Source organism: Thermobia domestica, chromosome 16 (genome assembly GCF_964235325.1).
Source record: "Thermobia domestica chromosome 16, izTheDome1.hap1.1, whole genome shotgun sequence".
NCBI classification, from domain to species: Eukaryota; Metazoa; Arthropoda; class Insecta; order Zygentoma; family Lepismatidae; genus Thermobia; species Thermobia domestica.
Genome location: NC_137469.1, coordinates 131616023 through 131639933, shown reverse-complemented (window position 1 = coordinate 131639933; position 23911 = coordinate 131616023). Strand labels below are relative to the sequence as shown.

The 23911-nt window shown below is 36.9% G+C and overlaps 1 protein-coding gene across 2 annotated transcripts in view; it reads left to right on the top strand.

Annotated features, from left to right (window-relative positions):
• LOC145673420 (peroxisomal leader peptide-processing protease) overlaps window positions 1–23911 on the top strand; it is a 645832-nt gene that overhangs the window by 609139 nt on the left and 12782 nt on the right. For both annotated transcript variants that reach the window (XM_081743110.1, XM_081743109.1), the window contains one exon: window positions 16897–17202. In XM_081743110.1, coding sequence (XP_081599236.1) covers window positions 16897–17202 — 306 coding nt within the window. The remainder of the gene's footprint in view (window positions 1–16896; window positions 17203–23911) is intronic.

Sequence of the window (23911 nt, the reverse complement as noted above, 5' to 3'; positions counted from 1 at the left end):
GCCTACCAATAAATTAGAAAGAAATGTTGCAATACTACACCATAGGGTTGATAGCTTATCGCAGAATACAGTTTCTCAAGGCATAGATGTAATTAACATGAGCCAGGATATTGCTTCAATAAATGATAGGTTGTCAGGGTTAGAGATAAAGGTGGATAAAACCCAATCGCAGTTAACTTTCTTGGTTTAGAGTGCTAATAAAGACGAGAAAGAACGTAACATGTTATTTCGCGAAAGTAAGTTAGGTCTAGATCAAACATGTTTTACGACGACAGGAGTAGCAATAAGTCAAAGCGTAGTCTGAAGGGAAGTAGTCAGTAGCTCTAATCAATCAGATTCTTGTTCCTTCTCATCTAGTGAGATAACTAAACTGAAAAAGCGAATTAAAACAAGGAAATCAGATAGGAGTGATTTAAAAAATGCTAAGCGACGAATATTACGTCATGGTGACATCGAAATGTTTCCCAAAACTTTCAGGTTTAGATGATGATTAGTCACCAACTTCGTTCTTAGAAGAATTTGAGAACACGGCGCATGTGGTAGATTTAGCAGAATCTCAATATTTAGACGTCTTAGGGTTTATATTTACTGGTAACGGACCTGAATGGTACAAGTCAAGATTAAGTACGTTCCGCTCATTTCCAGACTTTACAAAAAAATCAAAGCTTAGTTTGCTATCGAACAAATCATTGCGAGTAAATTGTCAGTGTTACAATCTCAAGCGTTTGAACTGAAATCAGACGGTGCCGTCACTGACTTTGTTTCCAAAAGATTTAATAAGATACGTGGTCTGTCATCTTCTATACCAGAAACGTTCATTCTGAACACAATTAAGCAGTTGTTACCCATTTCTTACAAGCAACAGTTAGCATTGTTTCCAAACTCTGATTTTACTTCGTTTCTAACTACCATACAAAATCTTGAAGCTTTGTACTTCGACAGTAGGAACAGTGGAGATAGGAATAACTTTCGTGGTAGAACTGTTCGAGTTAATCAGGTAGATGAAGTCAAAGATAATGATAAGAATTATAACAAAAGGTAATGCAGGTAAATTTAGAAATGAAAACCGTGAGAATAAAAATAAAGGAAAATTTAAGGGATCAAATCAAAAGGGAAATGGAAACAAGAAGAATTTTCGTTGGAAAAATCGTAAGAATGATCACGTTACAGGTAATAATAGTGATCAGGGTCAAAGCACAAGTAACGATAATTACGAAGGTAATTACGATCAAACAATGCTAAATCAAAATGAAAAGATTAGTTTGTAAACAGTAACCACAATGAATTCATGAATAGACTACAGTCAGTGCCCTCTTATTGTCTATCTGCACCACAATTTCCATATTTTAATCCAAAGGTAATGTTTTCACAAAATAAAGAACATAATTTAAACTAAATACGCTCTCCAACGCGAGTGCGGTTGGTAGAGTTGGTAATGTTGTTGGCAATGACCGTGTTCAAAGTGAAAATGCGCTCAAATAAAATTCTCAATGCGAATTTGTTGGTATTGGTAAAAATGTACTGCATGTGGTCAATTGGGACGTCGATTCATCGGAAAGTAGCGATGATGATCAAATTTTAGAAAATCACTCTAGGTCAGCGGAGATAATGGTACAAGTCATGAATGAACCTATTGTTGCCTTATGCGATTCTGGAGCATCTGTTACATTATTGTCCTTAGTGGCATGGAAACGAATAGCGTCTGTAATTTCCCACCCTCGCTTGCGACTTGCCCCACATGTTTAGTTGGTGGATCTTCCCGGGAAGAAAAAGAAACACGTGCAAGGTGAAACAGTGTTGTGTATTGAAATAGGGAATATTGCTTTTGACGTTCATGTGTTAGTTGTTTCCGATTTAAATACAGAGTGCTTGCTGGGGAGAAATTTCCTTACTCAGTCTAAGGCTAAGATAGATTATGGTAGTAATTCTGTCATTGTTGAAAAGTAAGGAGAAATAGTAACTGTACCTATGATAAGTAATGTTAGTAATAAAATTAAGGTTACTAGAATACTGACACAGGATGAAAAACAGCAAAAAGTAAATTTTGATTTAAAGGGTAGAACTAATGTAAATGTTGTTAGCGATACTGATGATGAATCGGAATGTTTATTTGATACTGAGAGGTTAAAAATAGAATGTCCCCTAATATATAATTTTGTTTTTAAGAAACGAAAGTTAGAAAAAGAACGGATAAATCATGTTGTTGAAACTGACCATGTTTACACTAAAGTTTGAAATTCTTGTAGTAATGAGAAAGAAATAAAAAGGTTGAATTTAGAAATTGCCAGTCAGGATAAATTTTTATCTGAATATTATTCACAACAAATTTCGGAAATTGATAAAGAAATTCAACAATCGCATTGTAATATGTTAAATAGAGTTGCAGTTTGTAGTGCTAATGTTAATGTCAGAAAGTGAATTTGTTTCTATTTTGGAAATCCAGGAAGAAGTTAATGAAGCTAAATTATCTGAAGTAGAAAAGGAAAGGTTGTTCAAATTATTGCTGAAACATAAGAACATTTTTAAAAATACTCCCGGTCGCTGTAATAAGTTTGAGTACACAATTGAGGTAGCCACGGATGAACCTTTGGTAAAAAGACAATATACATTGCCTTACAAATTTAAAGAACATATTGATTCCCAAATAGATGAGTGGTTAAAATGTGGAGTAATAGAACCATGTTTTTCGATATATTCTCATCCAGTTTTTTGTGTTCCAAAATAATACTAGTAAAATGAGTGTGGTCGTGGATTTGACAGTTCTCAATTCTCATGTAAAAATAAAACAGTTGAAGGTAAATAAAATTGATGATTTGTTGTTAAAATTCCAAGGTGCAAAGTATGTTTCAAATATTGATCTAGTAGGAAGTTACACGCAAGTTCCAATTTCTGAATATTGTAGAGGTTACACGGCACTTTCGTGGAATGCAAGAATGTACAGATTTACATCTACTCCATTTGGTTATTCTAATGGAGGCGTCGGATTAATGGCTTGTCTTTTGGTTGTGTTAGGTGATGCATTATTCGATAAATTAGTAACCTATATAGACGATATTTCAGTGCCAAGTTCTTCTTTTGGAGAGCAATTAGAGATTTTAGATTTGTTGTTTACGAAATTAGGAGAAGCAAATATGACAAAATTTAAGGAAATCTTCATTTTGTAATATGAGTTTTCAATTTCTTGGTTTTGTAGTCACACCAGAAGGCGTGAAAACGTATCCGTCATACATTGAAACAATTCGAAAGTTACCACGTCCTAAACTGTAAAAGAACTAAAACGAGTTTTAGGTTTGTTCGAGTATTGTTTTCAAAATTTGTTTATCGTTTTGCTCATTTGGCCAATCCGTTATTGGAACTTCTGAAAAAGGATAAAAGGTGGATTTGGACTGCTGAATGCGAACAGAGTTGTTAAATTAAAAGTGTTGTTGAATCACCCGTTATTGGATCATGATTTTTGTTTAGTAACGGATAGTTCCTTAGTAGCGGTTGGAAATATACTGTTTCAGGAAGTAAATGGTGAGAAACACATGTTGGCTTTTATAGTAAAACTTTGAACAGCGCACAACGAAATTTCACCATAATTGAACTGGAAGCGTATGCTATTGTGATCGCTATACGAAAATGAGGCATTTATTATATGGCAATCATGTAAAGGTTTATACGGATCATAACTCTTTAGTGTTTTAAAATAAAACCCGTCATTTGAATTTTCGTTTGGCCCGGTGGAGTCTTGAACTGCAGGGATTTGACCTAGAATTAATACCTATTTCAAGCAGAGAGAACGTGCCTAACGACGCGCTCTCTACAATAGTTTTGACCCCTTCTAATGAAATTTTGGTCAAACAATTTGGAAATTCTTCATTTTCAGAAAACTCACATCAAGAGAGTTAGCCGAGAAACAAAAGGAACATCCTGAATATGATAAAATTATAAGGTACTTAGAGAAACCGGACGATCCTTACTGTAAAGTTAAAAATCAAAATGTGGAAAAATTTTATAAATTAGAGCGGAATTTTGTTGCACAAGAACTTTCATTTTCCCAATTGGAGAATCTGTATTCCACCTTCTTTAGTTAATTTTGTTATTGAAGAAATGCATAAGTACCGCGGACATTTTGGGTGTGAAAGAACAGTAGGTTTTATTAGTGAAACGTGTTATTGGAAGTCAATGCTGCGAGATGTAATGAGTTACATAAACGACTGTCTCGATTGCTGACATCACACCTCCAGCAAGACCTTTAAAATCCATACAGGTGAAGGGCCTGATAATTTTGGTTTCGATCCATATAATTGGACCCATTGTGCCATCCCCATCAAAATGTAAATTCATACTTTCTGTTCTGGACGTTTTTACACGATAGCTTGTTCTTTATCCTATCCGAAATGCCACTACGAAGTGTGTATTTAAATGTTTAGAATCATTATACTTTGTGCATCTAGGAATACCTTCTGCAATTCTGGCAGAAGGTATTGTTTCGTTTTAAAAAAATTTAAGCAAAAGATGAAAGAATACAGTGTTAAAATTTTCTATATGACTCCTTAGAACCCTTCTTCGAACGCAGTTGAGAGAATTAATCGGATAACGAACATATTATTTGAGTTGTTTTGTAAGGACGATCATGCATCATGGGAAAAATTCATACCAAACTTGTTGTTGAACTAATCAATTTCAAGTAGTCTTGGCGTTAGTCCCGCCAGTTTGCATTTAAATATCAAGGCTGAAAAACCAGTTTTCGAACATTTTGGTATATTTTTAAATGAAACCAGTGATGACGATAGTGAAAGTTGGAACAATAAACTGGTAATTGCAGATTTTAAAAGAAAAGAGGTAATACGAAAACGAAACGAAAAGTATAACTCACAACAAGGTAAATGCAAGGTAAAAGTTAAATTATTTGGTTTTTCGAAAACAAACAAATTTAAGTTAGGCCACAGACAAGAAAATTTCGAAATTCTTTAATGTTTTCAAGGGACCTTATCTGTGTGTAAATAAGCAATCAAATTCAGAGAAAGTGTTCGAACTATTGGATCCATTTACAGGTAAATCCATTGGTTCTCATTCTGTAGAACGCCTCAAGGTGTGAAAACCCACAAAGTCAATCAAGAAATCTGGCTTGATTTAAAAAAATATCAGTGAAATTTCCAATGAGTTTAAAGATTCAGATTTTGAAGGTAGTATTGAAAGTGTTACTTGTAATGCATTAACTGCAATGCCTGCATGTTTATCCCAAAAAGGTAAGTCACGCATTAATGACAAAAGGAAATTTTGCAAAGATTGCTAGACATTGATGTGTACTTAGATTTCTTGTACTGTAAAAATTTGTCCATCCGATGTGTTGGAATTTGCATTGATTCATCTACAAACCCCTTACATGTTGTTGAATAAGCATGTTCAGACCAAGTAACATCATGGCAAAAAAGAGATAGTCACTTAAGTGTTTAAAAATTATTTGAGCAGGCATCTGTGACCAGCGATGCGAGATCCAGATGGCCGTTGATATCCTTTTCCCAAGTAATGCAAAGGTCAGCCAAACTATATGCTGAGGCAGTGAGATGAGATTCCCTCCCACATTTTTGGGGTAAAATATTTTGTAATGCTTGAAGTAAGCAATTTTTTTATTATCCCATCTTTATTATTTTATTTTTTAACCTTTTATTCTGTCCTTCACCCTCATCTCGGGGTTGGGATTCAAATTACTATATTATGTAGATAGGTTTCTTCAAATTTTAGCAAGGCAGATCCTGTCGGGTGGCCAGAGTAGCACAACTGAATTATTACTTTGTAAAAATTTAGCTGTGAAACTCGAATGCGGCGAAAATTCGTAAATCAAATCTCGACAAAATTGAAATATATATTTTGTATATGTATTAATAGAATTATGTTTTGATATTGAATACGAATGTATTCCATGAGCTGGAATTTACAGTTAATAGAAAATATTCTAGTATAAAGTGAAAAAATATATATTTAACCACATTTCTTGTGTCATTTTGTATGTCGTATAGTAATGTCTAATATAGTAATGAAACTGAAAAGGAAAAATAAAATATGTCTATCTGTTATAATTCAATGTTTAGTCGTGAATTTTTATATGAAGTTGTTATTTTGTTTATTCTTAAATGAAATATTGAGCTATTTTAATTTTGTATTTCTGTTGAAATGTGTAGTTTTAAGTAAAAGGGCCAGAGTTAAGCACAAACAAAATGGTACGTGAATTGTTTTAAAATGTAAAAAGGAGAGAGAAAGAAATGTTTAATGTGATTACTTATGCAAATACAAATAAAATATATTCAAACATGAAGAACATGTTAAGTAGTTTTCAAGAAAATTAATAATATAAGTAAAAAACAAAAACCTTATAAACTTTTAAATCATATAGCCCATTGTGATGTCAACTGGCTCGGCTCGATCCCTGAGACATCGGCTCAGCTCGAGCTCCGCCTCGGCTCGGTTCAACTGAGCCATCGGCTCAAGCAGCCTCGGTTGCGATGAGCCATCGCTCGGTTCGGTTCGACTCAAGTGAGCTATCGTCTCGGTTCGGCTTGACTCAGGTGAGCCATCCGCTAGGTGCGGCTCGGCTCAGGTGAGCCACTAGCTCGATTCGGCTCGGTTCAGGTGAGCCATCGGCTGGAGCCAGCTCGGTTGGGGTGAGCCGTCGGCTCGGTTTGTCCTAATTAAGCTGAGGGCTCGAGCCGGCTCGGTTTGGTGAGCTATTGGCTCGGCTCGGTGGTGACTGAGTCTTGAGCCGAGACGCTCGAGCTGTTGACAACACTAGATTGAAGTTACGAACGGCTTTCTACGAAATGTTAAAAGAAAAGCCTAATTTTCGAAGTTGGATTACGTGAAGACAAACAAAAAGTTTTATATTTGAATTTGTAGTAACTGATTTGTTAAACAATCTTTTAAATCAGTGGGCACTAGTTTGATCTCTGTTGTAAATATCATTCAAAAAACTAATGAAATAATAGTACAAATATGTAAAAGTTTGAGTACGCGTACAACTATTATTGTTAATGTCGTGTAACAACAGCTATATTGTTTTTTAAAGGCATCCTTTGTGTTTATCTAGGCTTGTTTTGTTTTATTACTTTCATCTACTTATCAATAACGGAAAAAATATTTCTAAGCTAACTTGTATTTTTCTTTGTTGTTAATCAGGACGATGTTGCGCCCAACCGGCGCGGCTCGAGCCCTGAGCCACCGGCTCGGCGGGGTTCACTTGAGCTATCGGCTCGGTTCGGCTCAGCACACGTGAGCCATCGGCTCGAGCAACTCGGTTGAGGTGAGCCATCAGCTCGGCTCGGTTTGGTGGTGACTAAGCCGTGAGCCAAGCAGTTGACAACATTAATAGCCCATTTCGTATACGTGAATAGCCCGTTTCGCGATTTCCGAATTCGTGTTTCACGTTTCGACGATTCCAGTCATTTTCGTTTAGATGTATCATTCAAAAACATTGAAGAACATCATAATTCATAAACCTCCAGGGTTCTGATGATTCTTTGGGAAGAATTATCGTCCTGTTTTCCGCCATATGTAAGTGTGCAAGCCTGTTATATACAAAGAAAGTTTTAAATCTCAAACCTGTACGAAATGAGGACATCTTCTGGTGAACTACAAGACATTCTGTTTCGTATAATCTGTGGTTAAACTTTTATGAAAATGTGCATTAGTGTGAGTAGATCTTCCGGTGCAAAATCATACCCTAATATGGGGATGGTAAGAGTCAAGAAACCGTGAGTGAACTTGTGGAGGACAAAGACGCCTTTTTGGTTTTAAATAGTTCCTATAAATCATTATTCATCGTGTCGCAATTATAAAAATATTGAAATTAATCACTCATTTCTTACACCCAGATTTATCAAATTTCAGGCAAAAGGTATAATTAGTAAATTAGTGATATTACGTGTACGAGTTGTATGACTTACTAGGGATAATTTCATGCCGGGACCAAGTACCTGGGGAAAACCTATATATTGTCTGAAAGCTCTTGCCATGACAAGTACGAAACCGTTTTCAAATCACGGGCAACCCCGCAACCTGGCCCTGAAAGGGGTCACTTTGTTGGTATTTGTGACCCTATGTATGGCGTATTTGACAGAAGTAAAAATGAATGTTACGATGCATCATAGTTGCACAATGAATGTCATGTGTGAGCGCCTGAGTCCATCGTGTTCATTTTTGGCTCATTGCTAGAACGTGACTCTTGCAAGGGTTTGATAATATCACTTTGCACCCAGACACACCCATTTGCTCAGTGTTGGAAACAAATTGTAAATACAGTATGGCAGATGGTTTCTGTACCACTGGATGTATATCCATGAAACGTGGCATAAACATTATTCGTCACATAGAGAAAATATACTCTGGATGTATTCATCTCCCAAGGACCCCAGTTTGTCAGTGTTGCCAACCAAGTGTAAAAATTAGAAGTTGTAAAACATGTTCCGTACGATGAAACGATACATCAAGCTTAGCAGAAACATCACATGACACTATAGCAAAAATACGTTGAGTGTTACCATCTTCCAATCATTCTAGGTTGTGAGTGTTGCCAACAGATGTAAACATCATAATATTGAGAATGGTGCTCGTACCATTGAACGAATATATAACAAAGTGATAGAAGCAGCATTGGACAATGGAAAACAACGTGAGTATCCCCATCTCCAAAGTACCCCAGTGTGGCAGTATTGCCAACCAATGCGAACATTGAAGATTTTGCATGAAGTCTACCGCATTGGCGGTCATAACTGACAACATATGTAAGTGCTTGTGGGTTCACACTAACATACTACAAACCTAGTTTGGGTCACAGTCTAATTATGTTCGCCAATACTTCCACAGTACATTTTCTCCAATGACGATGATGTTTATGTCACGTTTCATGGATATACATTCAGCGGTACGGAAACAATCTGCCATACTGTATTTACAATTCGTTTGCAACACTGATCAAATGGGTACGTCTCAGTGCAAAGTGATATCAAACCCTTGCAAGAGTCACGTTCTAGCAACGAGCCAAAAAGGAACACGATGGACTTAGGTGCTTACGCGTGATGCATCGTAACATTCATTTTTACTTCTGTCGAATACCGGTAGGTCATACATAGGGTCACAAATACCAAAAAAGTGGCTCCTTATAAGTTCAGGTTGCGGGTTTGCCCAAGATTTGAAAACGGTTTCGTACTTCCCATGGCAAGAGCTTTCAGACGATATATAGGTTTTTCCCAGATACTTCGTCCCGGTATGGAATCATCCCTAGTTAGTGGTTTAGCAGTGGCGGAAGAATACAATTTGACAAGTTATGCATTCATTCTGACTGATGGTACAAAAATGAAAACAAGGAACTGAACATCCCAGCGGAAAAACATCATAAACATGAAACAATTGTAAGAGAAAGCGCAACAAAACAATATTAAACATTATTCACAAAGTTCAGCAAAAAGTGCACGATATAAAAATGTGAAGTATATTTGATTTTCGTAAACATTCGGGTTGGTAACCGTATTCACGCGTTCGCGATCCCGTCGGTTTCCTGAACAAACATTGGCTAAATAAACTACTATTAACAAAATAGAGGTTAAAAGTAAAAGTTACATTAATATATCTATTTAGTGCCTGCATTAATATATCTATCTTTGAGTTTTACGTTTCACGATTATGCCGGTTAGGCTAAAGAAGACGGTGATGATGAGCAATGAATGAAATGGTGGAATGAAGAAAGTGGGAGGAAACGGGAGAACCCCGAGCAAACACACTTACACGGTGTTTGTCTACCACAAAATTCACTTGGCGGGGGCTGGGATCGAACCCGGGACCACAAGCACCAGAGGTGAATGCTGTAGCACTGAGCCACCGCGGCCCCTTTAGTAATATTTAGTAATATTTAATTCATGTAAGTATCAGTGTACGACATAAGGGCAGTGAAAAGAAATGTCATAACGACAGCCCAACAAATATATATGTTAAATGAAGTAAGGGTTGTTTAATAAGTGTTCTCTCATTGCATGATTAGTTATAAGTTGCATAAATGCTAATTTTCTAAAGTTTATACTTTAATGTGAATAACTGAACAAAAATCATACCGGTATTTCGTACAGTTCTTCACATGCTGATTCATAGCATGTTCGCGCAATTGAAGGATGTGGTCACTTAATGATTCATGGTCTGGGTTCGAATCCCGATGCGGTAATACCGAAGAAATTTCAGAACAGTTGAGACGAAACTGGAATTGAGCGTGGATAATAGAATTTGCATTCACTAGGAACGGGAACCGGATCACTGATTCCGAACCAGCAGTTCGATAGACATGTTCAAAACATTAATTATTATTATAAAAATATTGCCTGAACATGAGACAGAACCTAGTACCGTTTCAGGCGCAAATATAATACTGAATAAATTGAGTAAGAACAGTTACAAAAACGAAAAGAAAGAAAGATTCGAGTCAAAAACAGTACAAGATGGAGGCAGGGCAGTCAGTTACTATATACTTTTTAATATCCCATGTATGTGAGGTTTTAATCTTACCAATATTTTTTTAGATTTAACCAAAAAATCTGTTAACCTTTAAAAAAACAAATATTTTACCTTTAATTTTAAAAAGTAATATCTGCACTTATTTCCACGTGTGGGATGTGGATAGTCACCGTTACCCGTAAATATGTTAACAGATTGACTCCATTAACGAAGTCGGCCGAGATATAATTGCAAGTAATAAAAGCTACATATCCTTTCATTGTAGGCCACCAACATTTCTTTGCTGTTGTACAGCTTGCATAGCTTTGACATATAGATTTTAATTACATGATATGAAGTCATCGTTAAATCACCGTTACCCGTGAAGATGTTAACTGATTGAATTCATTAACGAATTCAGTCAAGATAATCGCTCTAGCTATATATTGTAAAATAAAATTAAAAAATCAAACATTCGCTCTTTCAATAGTTATTGTGTTGAGTAACGGACTGACGGATTGTCATTACAGTCTTATATGGTCCAGTAACATGATCCTAATAAATTAAATATTAAATAATTATAGTTCATTGGGAATACGGAGGATAAAGAGAAGTAAGCAACCAATAGCAACTAAATTACTCACATCTCATAAATGTTGTTAAAATATTTCTACTACAGTACGAGATCAATATTTCTGACTGATAGAGTTTAATTTTAACTGAGCGATTGTATGTGTCAGAAATGGTGTGGGTCGATGGGTCAGTTTTTCTCAGTGGGTCAGTGGGTCGTGGGCAACAGCATGTGACCCACTGTTACCTACCGCCCACCGTGACCCACTGCGACCCTCCGACTCATTCTGCTCACTGCATTGTAGACTATCTTTTGAAGACTGATAAATTTGTCTGCGTTTTACTTTCAAGACCTTCATTTTCCTTTCTGTTCCATTTGTTTCCGTCTTCTACTTACCTGAGGTGAGTATATCTAAGTGAAAAAAGAACTTCAGGCACTTTTAGATATTGATATTTGTAATTGTAATAATAGCAATAGGACTTATACTACCTAGGTACTACTTGGCTTTCGAGGCCTGTGAGTTTTTAAAGGAGCTAACTACTGGGAAAAATAAGTTTTTGAATCACTGTAATATATAAATTATTATATAAAAAATGAATGTAACTGTGTGTGCCTGATCATCATGGGCAAATTGCAAAGTCAAGTGAAATGACTTTTGGTATATAGTTGGGCCTTAATCCAAACTGGGATGTTATATTGCTTTCATTATAATACATATCCTAAGGAGGTAGTGAGGATCCGAATTTTTGCGAAATCAAATTGAGTATCTCGCAAGCCGTTAAACTTACGGAGCTGAAATTCATTGTATTAACTCTTTATTGAGAATAAACAGGAGGGGTCTTATGCAGAGTCGTTTTCAGGTATGATTAGCGTCATACTAAAAGACCGACTACTGCAGGCAACATTAGTCCAACGCTTTAGTATTGCACTAATCACGCGTCAGAACGACTCTGCATGAGGCCCAAGGTGTCCTAGCATTTTTAAAATTCTCCTTTATGGGGGGGGGGAATTTCTATATGTGGAAAATTGGTAGTGAGTTGGTTTGTAAAAATGATCGAAAACAATCGATATTAATTAAGAAAAGAAATCTTGGTAATGATATCAAACCTTCATATGTAATTACAAAAATTAAATTTATAAACAAGTAAAAATTAATTGATAATTTATGCACAAAATTCCCTATCGGAGGTGTGGTAGATGAAGTTTGTTCTCCATGAGTCAACATTGCCAACTGATATGGTCGATATGGAAAAGATGTTGTATGGTGATAGAGAGGTGATACTTCTTGTTGAGTATTTCAAAACTGATCGAGAAAAATCGTTATCAGACTTAAGTCTAACAAGCAGATTGTCGATGAGGAGTTGCAGAAATCGGGTAGAAGTATTACCAATTTCCACGACAAAGTGCGAACGGAGATTTCCCCCTTATGAATTTATAGATAACTGATATTAGAAATAGACTAAGTGCTCAAACATTATCTAACTTGTTGTTCATCAATGTTAATGGCCCACAGCTAGACAAGCTCAAAGTAGACGAGCTAGTTATTTTTTGGCTGAAGGATGGACATCATTCCACTGCGGATGATTTACCTCGAAAAAGTTCTGGCGGCCAATAGGAAAGATACCCGATTTCAGATTTGTTTTAAGGTGGCAAATTACGAGTTATACACTAATGGCTTATTTGTGTTATTCAACTTTGTACCTAATTTTTAATAAGTCTCTTCGTTGCTTTTTATAAACTAGAAGGTAAACTACTTTGAATAAATATTCATAATATTTAGTGTTGTTTTAGTGATTACACAAATTACAATTATGAGCATACTTTATGGAGATGCTCTCACAGAGGGTACCCGAGCACCTTTATACGCTATGAAAAACTGATTTTTCAAGTCTTTTGTTGGAAAAATACTGTGAACTGAGAAACCATAACCTTTTCCATATTGTACAGGGGTATTTTCCTGCAAATAGAAGTTTCTTTTGGAATGCGTTGAGAAATTAACACTTGCAAAAGTACTCTCTTAGTGCATTTTAGGCACAAACTAATTTCTCCCCACCTCGAAGTGCTTCAATTTCCTCACTGACAAACACTTTACCATTTTATATCGTAAAGGTCAGATCCACCATTATTGTGACAGACTGGTGCTTGAGCGATTGACCGTAGAAATTCAAACTCCAATTAGTGACAATTTCACATTCTTGTTTTATTACAAGTGTAAACCCTTTACCAGGGGTGTAGCCAAGGGGGGCCCATCGGGGCCGGGCCCCCCAAATGGTTTTCTGCCCCCCCCCAAATGACCAGCTTTTAAAACATCATAGTAAAATTATCTCGCTTCATTCATTTAAAAGTAACAAAGTTTATTGACAATTAATAATTTATGGTAAAATAGTAAGGAGAAATATTGTTTTTTTTTCCATACCGATCGAAAAATAGTATAGTATCTCTTCCTTATACCGATCGAAAAATAGGATACTTTTTTTTTTTTTTTTTGTGACAGCAGATTACACAATTTACTGCGATTTATATTTGACAGTTTGAAGACAAACGTTTTAACAAGATACTACAAATACGGCCATAAAACAAAGGTATTAAACTGATTTGTAAGTACAGTATATTTTTATATGCTTTAACAAGTGTTTTAAAAGACATAGAGGATGGAAAATGTGGCGAGAAACAATGCTTTTATTCAATTTGGATTTCATTCCCTCTCTCTTTTATTTCTACTCAGTGTAATAAAATAATTATGTTTTTTTTTTAGTCACGAATAATAAATATTTTTGTCAGGAAACCGTAAAGAAATTAAGTGAAATTTCAAAGAAAATCAATCTTGTGTAGATAGGTGTTGTATACAAGGTCTTAAATTTAAATATAAAGGTAATCAAGAAAAATTTTGTTGCTTTTTCACCCACCACCTTCGAGCATTGATATGTCACCTAATCTGGAAGATCAAAAATAGTCCCCATCAGCATCGACGACCTTCTGAAAACGTTCTGGAAGGCAATGGAATCCATCGCGGTAGAACTTTGTGGGCCGTGAAACGAACGAAGTATCAGGTGCATTTTGGACTTTTACTAGGGATTTGAACTGGCGTCCTCTAAGGTGATTGTTCAAAGAATGGAACAGGTGATAATCGGACGGTGCAATACCCGGGGAATATAGTAGTTGTAATATTGTTTCCCATCCAAGGCGGAAAATGGTGTCCTGAGTCCTCTTAGCCACGTGGGACTTAGCGTTGTCCCGTAAACGAGGACTCATTTGGAATTCAGAAGCGATGGCTCCAGAGTTTTGAGTTTTTGTTGAGCACAGCTCAACTGCTGACACTACACAGTTGCATTGATACTCTGACCAGCTGGTAGCAGTTCCCGATGCACGATGCACCAAACACACAGAATGACCTTATTCTGGTACAGTACTGGTTTCGGCTGTTTTGAAATTGGTTCATGGGATGCTAACCAATGATGACGGCGCCGTGGAGCTTCGTATAGGACACTTTTTATCACATGTCAACGCCCTGTCCAGAAATGGCTCCGAAACAGTAAATAAACACAGGCGACTGCCGCGTTGCCTTCTGGCCCGGAGTCAAAATATGTGAGACCCATCGACCCAACTTGTAGTGCTTCACAAGTTGATGGATGTGCTGCCGAATGGTTTCTCCACACACTGAATTGTAGTCCCAGTTCCTCTTTGTACATGTGTTGGTCTTCTGGCATGTGGTGTTTTCGGGTGTTTCGTCATCGTCCTTAAACTTGTTAAACCATCGCTGCAATGTCCGCGTCGTCACGACACCCTCACCAAAGGCCTGGCATATCTTTTGTCCCGCTACAGCGACGTTTGACCTCCATTTGAACTCGTTCAGCATACATGCTCTTATGACGCTCTATGGATGTCCCATGTTCCCTCGTCTTTACGTAAGTTCACGGTGTGTCTGAATTGCCACAACCAGGTAGTATGTTCGATATACCCACACCAACAACTGACGTTCGCCATATCTCCACTCGCATTCAACTCACGGTGTGAGGTCCAATTGAACACAGACTTCCACGAAAAGGGACAGAACTTTCTTGGTTACCTTTATAGTTATGCACAAAAGTATAACGTTTGGTCCCGGGCAGTAGTTCTTGATTAAACATAATAAAAACTATCTTGAATATAATTTATAAATAATAATAATAATAATAATAATAATAATAATAATAATAATAATAATAATAATAATATAAACTAAAATAATGTTTTTAATTTTCCAGAAGAAAACCAACATTTTCCTTTCTTTCAGACCTCAAAAACACTAGCAGCAACACTTTTTTTTGGCTTTGTACATTGTAGCTGCCCCCCCTCGAAAACGACGGGCCCCCCTACACGAACCTGCTGGCTACACCCCTGCCCTTTAGTCAGTAGAGAAGAGGCCGTGGATTATGTGTTAGAGTAGATGATGATGGATTTTGGTGAATTAGAGGCCACAGTTGATGAGAGTGGTTCATGGTGGGTGGTGGGTCAAAGTGGTTCATAGTGGGTGGTGGGTCACAGTGGGTCATGGTAGGTGGTGGATCACAGTAGGTGGTAGGTCAGAGTGGGTCAGTGGGGTAGTGGCTCATGGTGAGTCGTCGGTCGTTTTCATTGACCCACGCCAACTCTGGTGCGTGTGAGGGGGGATATACTCTAATCAGATTGTTCGAGGAGTTCAACACCCTTGGTTCCCCTAAAGTACAGGGTAAAATCAATTTCTTTTTTAAAAACTTTTATTGCGCATAACCTACAATACCAACTGTATTTTCCTATGTGACCCTATGAGTCATTTTCAGGTATGAATATTAAATTAAATAACTTTGTCAAAATACCTTTAGCTTATAAAATTGACTTGCGTTACATATCTGTTCCACGTCATTAGGACAAGCGGCTCCAGAAGCTCGTTTTCAGGCGGCGAATTGCATCCAGAGCGATTGATTAATATAGGTTTGAAATACGGAGGTTTAATTTAAATCAGAATGAAATAATGGGCTATTTTATATATGCGTATAGGGTTATAAAAAGGTAGCCTTTGAGAGGGGTGGCCCCGACCTACTTCCCCTAGATCCGCCATTGATTAAAAGTTTCAATTTCAGTGTACAGAGATATTTTAATGTAGCTTTCGATTGCCTAAATACGTAGATTCAATGAATTTTGTATATGTAAATGAACATGTTCTCGACAACAATCAGATTCAGTTATAAACGAACATATCGATAACAATCAAATTCAATGATTTTTGTATACTAAACTAACATATCGATAACAATCAGATTCAGTGATTATTGTATACTAAACTAACATATCGATAACAATCAGATTCAATTATTTTTATGTACTAAACTAACATATCGATAATAATCAGATTCAATGATTTTTATATACGTAAATGAACATACCGATAACAATAAGATTCAATGATTTTTGTATGCGTAAACGAACGTATTAGGCTATCGATAACAATTATAAATAATTGAATTTTGTTTAGGCAACCAAAATTTACAATGAAAGATAACTGCAGCGATGTAGCGGAGAACTTTAAGCATGTAATTGTAGAAGTTAATTTATTAACGAGGACGATAAAAATTTAGTGGCACTTTCCATGTTACTTTGAACAAATGATTTATGATGGCTTTAACATGGCTAGCCTTTGTTAGAAACGTACAATTTCGGTTGGAAACACTGAATATCTGCAGTATACATAGCATTGAGTATTTATATCGTATAGTTGTTCGTTGAACTGTTATTTTCAATCGTAACAAATTGACATAATAATATCTTGTAGAGAGATGCATTGTGTATGTTAAGTTGTATATTGTTTGTGTGATTTTTTTGCATGCCACGTGCATCATTTTTCTCTGCAGGGGAGACGATTATTTGCGTGGGCTATCCGTTATTCAACGAGGACGACAACATGTTTCCTTCGGTGACACGTGGAAATGTGTCCCACGTGTCACTTTGCGGCGGCGTCCCGGCGATGCTTCATAGCACGTGTTGCATCCAGTCGGGCAGCAGTGGGGGAGCCCTGGTGCGTCCCAACGGGGATCTCGTCGGCATTATCGCTTGCAACGCCCGCGAATCAAGTTTTGGTACAACCTTTCCGCATATCAACATGGCCGTGCCAATTGTCGCTATAGCAACGACCATCTTGGGATTCCTCAGAACAGGAGGTAAGTTGCAGTTTAAACTTACAATCTACAAATTATATTCTTTCTTTAAACTCATTCAAGACTTTTGTTCTTTTTTCCTCAATGCGCGTTGTGAACCAAGCAGAAATCTTAGTGGGTGGAGACGTCTGTAATTCTGCCAGCAGGGAAGCATAGAGCTACAATAGTCCTCAATCATAAGCCTTTTGAGTCTTGTTAATTTTGCCCTTTTTTCCTCCTAAAGACTGTTCTCTTTTGCTATATTGCTTCTAATTTTAATTTGATACGTCTGTCTTACAGGGTTACCGGACGCCCTCTTCTGCTCTTTTTCGGGTTCTAAAACATGGTCCGGTCAGTTTTTAGGAAAATGGGAGTGTAAAGACAACAGCTTCAACTTCAAGATTCATAATATATTTAATATTCTTGCAATGTTCAATTTTCAGAGAAATAAAACATATTCAGCCGTAAATGGGAAGGAAACTTAATTTAAACAAACATAAATCATTAAGTGATAAATTGCTTTTTGCAGATGATCTTAAAATATACCCTATGATAAAGACCATCCATGACTGTCTTAATTTACAATATGACTTAGATAATATTGCTAACTGGTGTTGTCTTAGGGCCAGTCCTACAATATCCTGATATTCTTTCTGATTACTATCAGTCAGAATTAGATATCAGGAAGTTGTCAGTTACTTTAACCCGTGGTTCGTTCTACAATATACTGTGCCTGATATATACTCTGTCAGATAGTTAACCCGAAGCAAGGTTTTAACGGACCATTTGATTGGTTGGTTTTCTGTTGCTCATACTGAAAACAATTGAAACGTCAAGTGCGTTTTCAGTATGCTTGTTTAAATTATCCTATTGAAAACATGGGAAACAGAAATGAGCACCGGTATTTTTTGTTATGCACGTTATTGTCTAGGGGTACACTATCGTAAAGGCAAACACAAACTTAAGTAATAAACTACATTTTATAATACTACACGTAATAACACAATCTGAGCTTTTAATTAATTCATTTATTTGATATTCCACCTCTAAAAATATGTAAATTAGATTAATAATTTAGATATGTTTTTATATATCAATCAATTTCAATAATTAAACTCTATATTTTATATAGAATATATTTCTTTATCTTCTAACTACACAAATTACATGGCGCTTATATGCGGGCACTTGTAGCCAACGGGTACTACTTATCGTTATAAATTGACATATATTCGAGCTAAAATGGTCTAGGCCTCGCTATATATTGAACAATCTCCTCATCGTCCTCGGACACCATCAACAATTCTTCGATTTCGTCCATGATTCACTACACGACAACTAACAAGTAGCTGATGGCTGTTAACAGGCAATTGAACTTCCTGTCAAAGTACCAACCAGCTGATAGGGTTTATCAGTTACCTGATTGTTATCAGGACATTGTAGAACACTTATCGGAAAAATGTCAGGAGGATATTTATATCAGACAGATATCAGAAGATGGTAGGATTGGCCCTTAATAAACTTAAGAGTAAACATAAACAAGTGTAACATTTTATCGTTTACTAGAAACAAAAATCAAATAGAGTTTAATTATTCAATTAATCAGATCTTATTAAATTGATTAAATTCAGTCAAACATCTTTGAGTTACATTTGATACGAAACTGACATTTAAAATCCATAGAGAACAGTTAATGAATCTCTCAAGATGTTAGGGCTCATAATTAGAACTGGAAAGGACTTTAACAATATTACTACACTAACAAAAATGTATTACTCTTATGTCCGATCAAAGCTAGAATATGGGGCTGCGATCTGAAACCAGGGTTTGCCCAAGTGGGCCCAGCCCGAAAAAACGCAGTGGGTTTTTTCGGGTTGGACCCACCTGAAAAAACCCACTTTAAAACCTACCTGGGTTTTTGACCTATTTGTTAATATATTATTGGTACAACTAAGGTGATCACATTGTAAGTGATTTTCATCAGATTTTAGACTTTCCGTGGGCGAATTAGAGGCTTTCACGTTAAGGTAGACAACAACATTCAACATACGATCTTCATAAAGTTCTGAATGCACTGAATGATTTTTAAAAAAAAAAAAAAAAAAAAAAACACCTTAACTTGAGATAGTTATAGAACAAATTAATGTATGGATTATGTTGAAAGCCTATTTGAAGTACAATAAGCAATTTTGTACTTTAGAAAATTTTTTCCGTGAATAGTGTGCTCGTCGACACCAAGGGACGTTATCACTCATACATGTGACGGGTTTAAGGTCATAGGTGCCGGTACTAATAGTACATATGTAAATACATTAGTAAAACTATTAGCATTATTTCTTACCTTTGATGTAAAACACAAGTTTCTTCAACTAAAATTTGGTTTTCCAACAATAACAGTTTAGTTCAGTCATTTGTTGCTACTCTTCAAATAATTATTCTGTAGAATCAACACCAGCAATAGCGTAAAAATTCTTGTCAAATTTAAGAAGCTTAATGCTCGGGGTTCCGAAGACTATGTAACGCTTACTATTTCAAGTGCTGAGTTCAAATTTCCGTACTAGTGGAAGTTTTGATGTACACGCTGTGAAAGAAGTGCTCGGGAAATTAAACGCAGAAGGATCGGAAATGAATACTTCAACAATAAAACTATTTATTTTACGCTTAAGCCTGCCATACGTCCCGTTTTTGGGCCCGAGTATCCCGCGTCTCCGTAAATTTAGTCGAAACGGAAATTTCCCGTTTTTTTTTAAACTCCGTTCCATTTCTGCTATCAATATTAGCTTATTCGAAAAGTGAAAAAAAAAAAAAAACTGACATTGGCTGGAAATCCTGTAATTAGTGAATGAACAGTACGCTGTTCCATGTAACAATTTCGAGGAAGTTATTACACCACCACTTTATGGGAACTCGGATACTCTCCGGTACATTAAAAAAAAAAAAAAAAAGGCTTTGAATGTTTCTACATTTACAAACACAGGGAAGATGACTGACCTTTTCTCCAATAACACATTAAATAACAACAAGACTTATAATCTTTTTCAGAGGCTAGGGGCACAGAATTGTGGTTTGGTCCAGGTGTTAGAAAAATGTAAATCTGGTCCTGACAATTACACACGACACAAGGACAAAAATCAGCTTTCTATCAGATTAAACTGACGAACGTAATTTTGGCAAATACAGCCAGGGGCGGATACAGGGGGGGGAGATCGGGGCGATCGCCCCTCCCCCAGAAGAACAAACTTTCTTATTTTTTATATATAAATAAAACCCACCCCAAAGTTTTGAGCCCTTAAAAGTAGCAGAATGACAACCCACCGCCCCCCCCAGAAGTCGGTCCTGGATCCGCCCCTGAATACAGCCATGTAAATAAATATTGTTAAACGCGTGAAGAATATTGAAGGTAGATTGTACCACTGATTTAAATAATTTCCATATTGTTTTCTGTAAAGCATTTTTATAGCACATCTTAAGTTTTTAGGCATCTTCAGTCCGTACAATTAATTGCGGGGTACGAGGAGAGAAAAGCAGCTGCTGCTTAGTGAACTTTTACCTATTATATTCCGGAACAGGACGTTTGGGCGCGGACGTTTCGGCGCTGGACGTTTGGGCGCAAAGCCGTTTAGGCGCCAGACGTTCGGGCGCGAGGTACAGTAGAGCGTCGATTATCCGAAGTAATTGGGGGACATGGGTGTTCGGAAAACTGGTTTGTTCGGATAATCGAACTGTACATGTTTATTTGCCAAAAAGAAGTACTGTACAGTAAATTTATTCATAAAAACAGGCATCTCTTTAAGTATTACAAAGTATCAACAGCTTTGATACTGCCGCTACTTCTACAGCCAGTGCCAAACCGACAGAAGTGTGCTGATTGTTGAAACACAGCGACTGGCGGCTTGGCCGGTCAGCAGCGCCTTATGAAGGCCCCATTAGAAGCAATGTTCCGCCAGCGGTGGCTCAGTGTGGCGACTACTGTGGGAAACTTGGTTTGGGAGTGAGGGGGATGATGGACGGTAGGGTGGGAGAGTAACACGTGCGAGCGAGTACACAGTTCGGTTGACCGACCTTCGGATAATCGACGCTCTACTGTACATACTAAAAATCACAATTTACGACATATAAAGTAAGCTAGGCACTGAAAACTAAGCGCGAATCAAGATATATACATTTCCTACACTTCTATCTTTATCTCATCTCATTTATCTGTATATTTTCTATCTCTATCTTATTTATTCATCTAAATTAAATAGTTTAATGCGTTTGTGCCATTTGTTGCCTAACCTCGTCATGGATTGATTTTTCGCTTGTTCACGATTCTTGTACTTCTGATCTAATTTTTGTATTATATAAGAAAGCTAGGAAATAAAGGAATCAGACGAACTGTTAATTTTCTTAATGTTAATTAAAACATATTGATTTAATTTTTGTATTTTTTAAAGAAGTTAATAATTACATACTTATGAATATTAAGGTTCGTTTTCTTTCGTAATACGTTTGTCAAACTCTATTCTTCCTTAAGTCCAATAAAGAACTATCAATAAAAGATTTCCGCGCACTCGAGTTAAGAAAAGCGGCTCGGCGTAGCGTAGTCGCTAACGCTCTCGCCTTCGGTGCGAGCAGTCCCGGGTTCGATTCCCGGTGGGGGTACTTGGTCGAAAAAGTGTAATACGCTCTTTGAGACCAGCCACCCTGAATTAGGTTTTCCTGGGGTTTCCTCATTCATACCAGGCAAATGCTGGGGAGATACCTAATTTAAAGGTCCAGGCCGCTTCCTCCCTTCCCCAATCCTTTCTTCCTTCCCTTTCCCCGGATAGTGTGCTCCCTCAAACGTGACGGGCTAAATGGCCTTAGATGCCGAGAGCAGAAATCTAAAAATCCTAAATCCTAATCGAGTTGAGGGAAAGATGTTAATACAGGGTGTCTAAGATATTGAGTTAAGGAACTGCAGTATGCCGTATTTCTGGTATCACTTTTTTTAAATTAACATTCCAATATAAAAATCAAAACTTAACACATTTTTTTCGTCCCATTTTAAGCATTTAATCTGCATTAAAGGAAGTGGCGAAAGGAAAAAAAGAACGATTTCAAAGTGAAAAATAATAGCTAAATGTACATATATTGGTCATTTAGCCACAAGAAATGTGTTTGACATTCTCACTTATTGCATAACTACAGTAGAAGGCCTGCTTTAAGTTTTTTTAATGGAATAGGCTCACTATGTGTGTAATGCAATCAATCATATCTAGTCTGTTCTACTTACCTTTGACTTGAAAAGTTATCAGATAAAAAACACACTTAACTTTAGTTGAAACTTAAATTCACAAAATTTAATTGTTAATTCAGTTTTTAGAATTTTGAAATTCCAGTATTTCTAGTATGTAAAACAAAATCCAGTATAATTCAAGGACTTCCACTACAGTAGACACCTTGTGATATCTTGATTCGAACTTAGTACTCAGCGCCTAACATGATGACTTTTAAATTTAACTCACACCCAAACGTCTGGCACCCAAATGACTTCGCGCCCAAACGTCCAATGCCCAAATGGCGGGGCCCAAACGTCCGCGCCCAAACGTCACGTACCGTTATATTCTTGAAAAAAAAAAATAAATAAAATGAAATCTTTTAGTTTTAGTCTCACGGTTATGCCTGCTCAAGGTGACGGTGTGATGAGAAATGAATGAAATGACGGAATGAAGACAGTGGGAGGAAATATAACAATCCCGAGAAAACCCACACACAAGGTATTTGTCCACCACAAAGCTCACTTGGCGCGAGCTGGGATCGAACTAGGGACCCCATGCACCAGAACTGAACCCTCTACAACTGAGCCACCGCAGCCTATTATACTTTTGTTCATAACCAGACTACAGTTCATTCCAATGTGTTGGAAAGTTGATGGGGGGGGGGGGTATGAGGTATCCCGTATTCTCATGAAGAAAATATGGGATGTTTATTCACGCTGGAAGATGTTAATTTCATACAAGACATTTTGAAACATTTATTTCATATAACATGAATTGCATCTTTGTTTTAAATTAATAGACCCCTTTTGGTATTCACATTTGCTGCACGTCAGTCAGGCTTCTAGATGACTTGATCTACATGTGTTCGTTTGTCTGCCGAGCTCCTTCATGGTTAAGCGGTTAGTGTACGTGTACGTGTCTTCGGCGTGGGAGATCCGGGTTTGCTTCCCGGAGGGAAATCTTGTGGTTCGGATTCCATGTTAATCAGTAGGTCCCGTCTCATATAGCCTCGCTGCTGAAAGGGACGTTAAACACAAAATAAACTCAACTCGTTTGTCTGCCTCTACCAAACACACTACAGGGTACAACTTTCGGCCTTTTAAGTTAAAATTTTCAGAGTACAAGCACAAGATACTCTAAATTTCCTGTATAGATTTTGGCGGCATATACCAACGTAAAATGTCAAAATGGCGGCCATTTTTTCAAAACAGCGAGTATCCGCGCTGCGAAGCGCAATCTTCAGTCTTTTAAGTTGAAATTTCGACGGTGGAAGCACGAAATATGCTAAATTTGCTGTATAGATTTTCTCGGAAATCGAATGTAAAATTTCAAAATGGCGGCCATTTTTTTCGAAACAGCAGTGAGTAGAAAATTGTTGCAAATTGTGACAATGACAGTCTTCAAATATAAATCACATTTTAACACTTTTACCCCAAAGACATTGAAATATTCCGAAAAAAAAAACGATTAAACCCGAAAAAACCCAATTA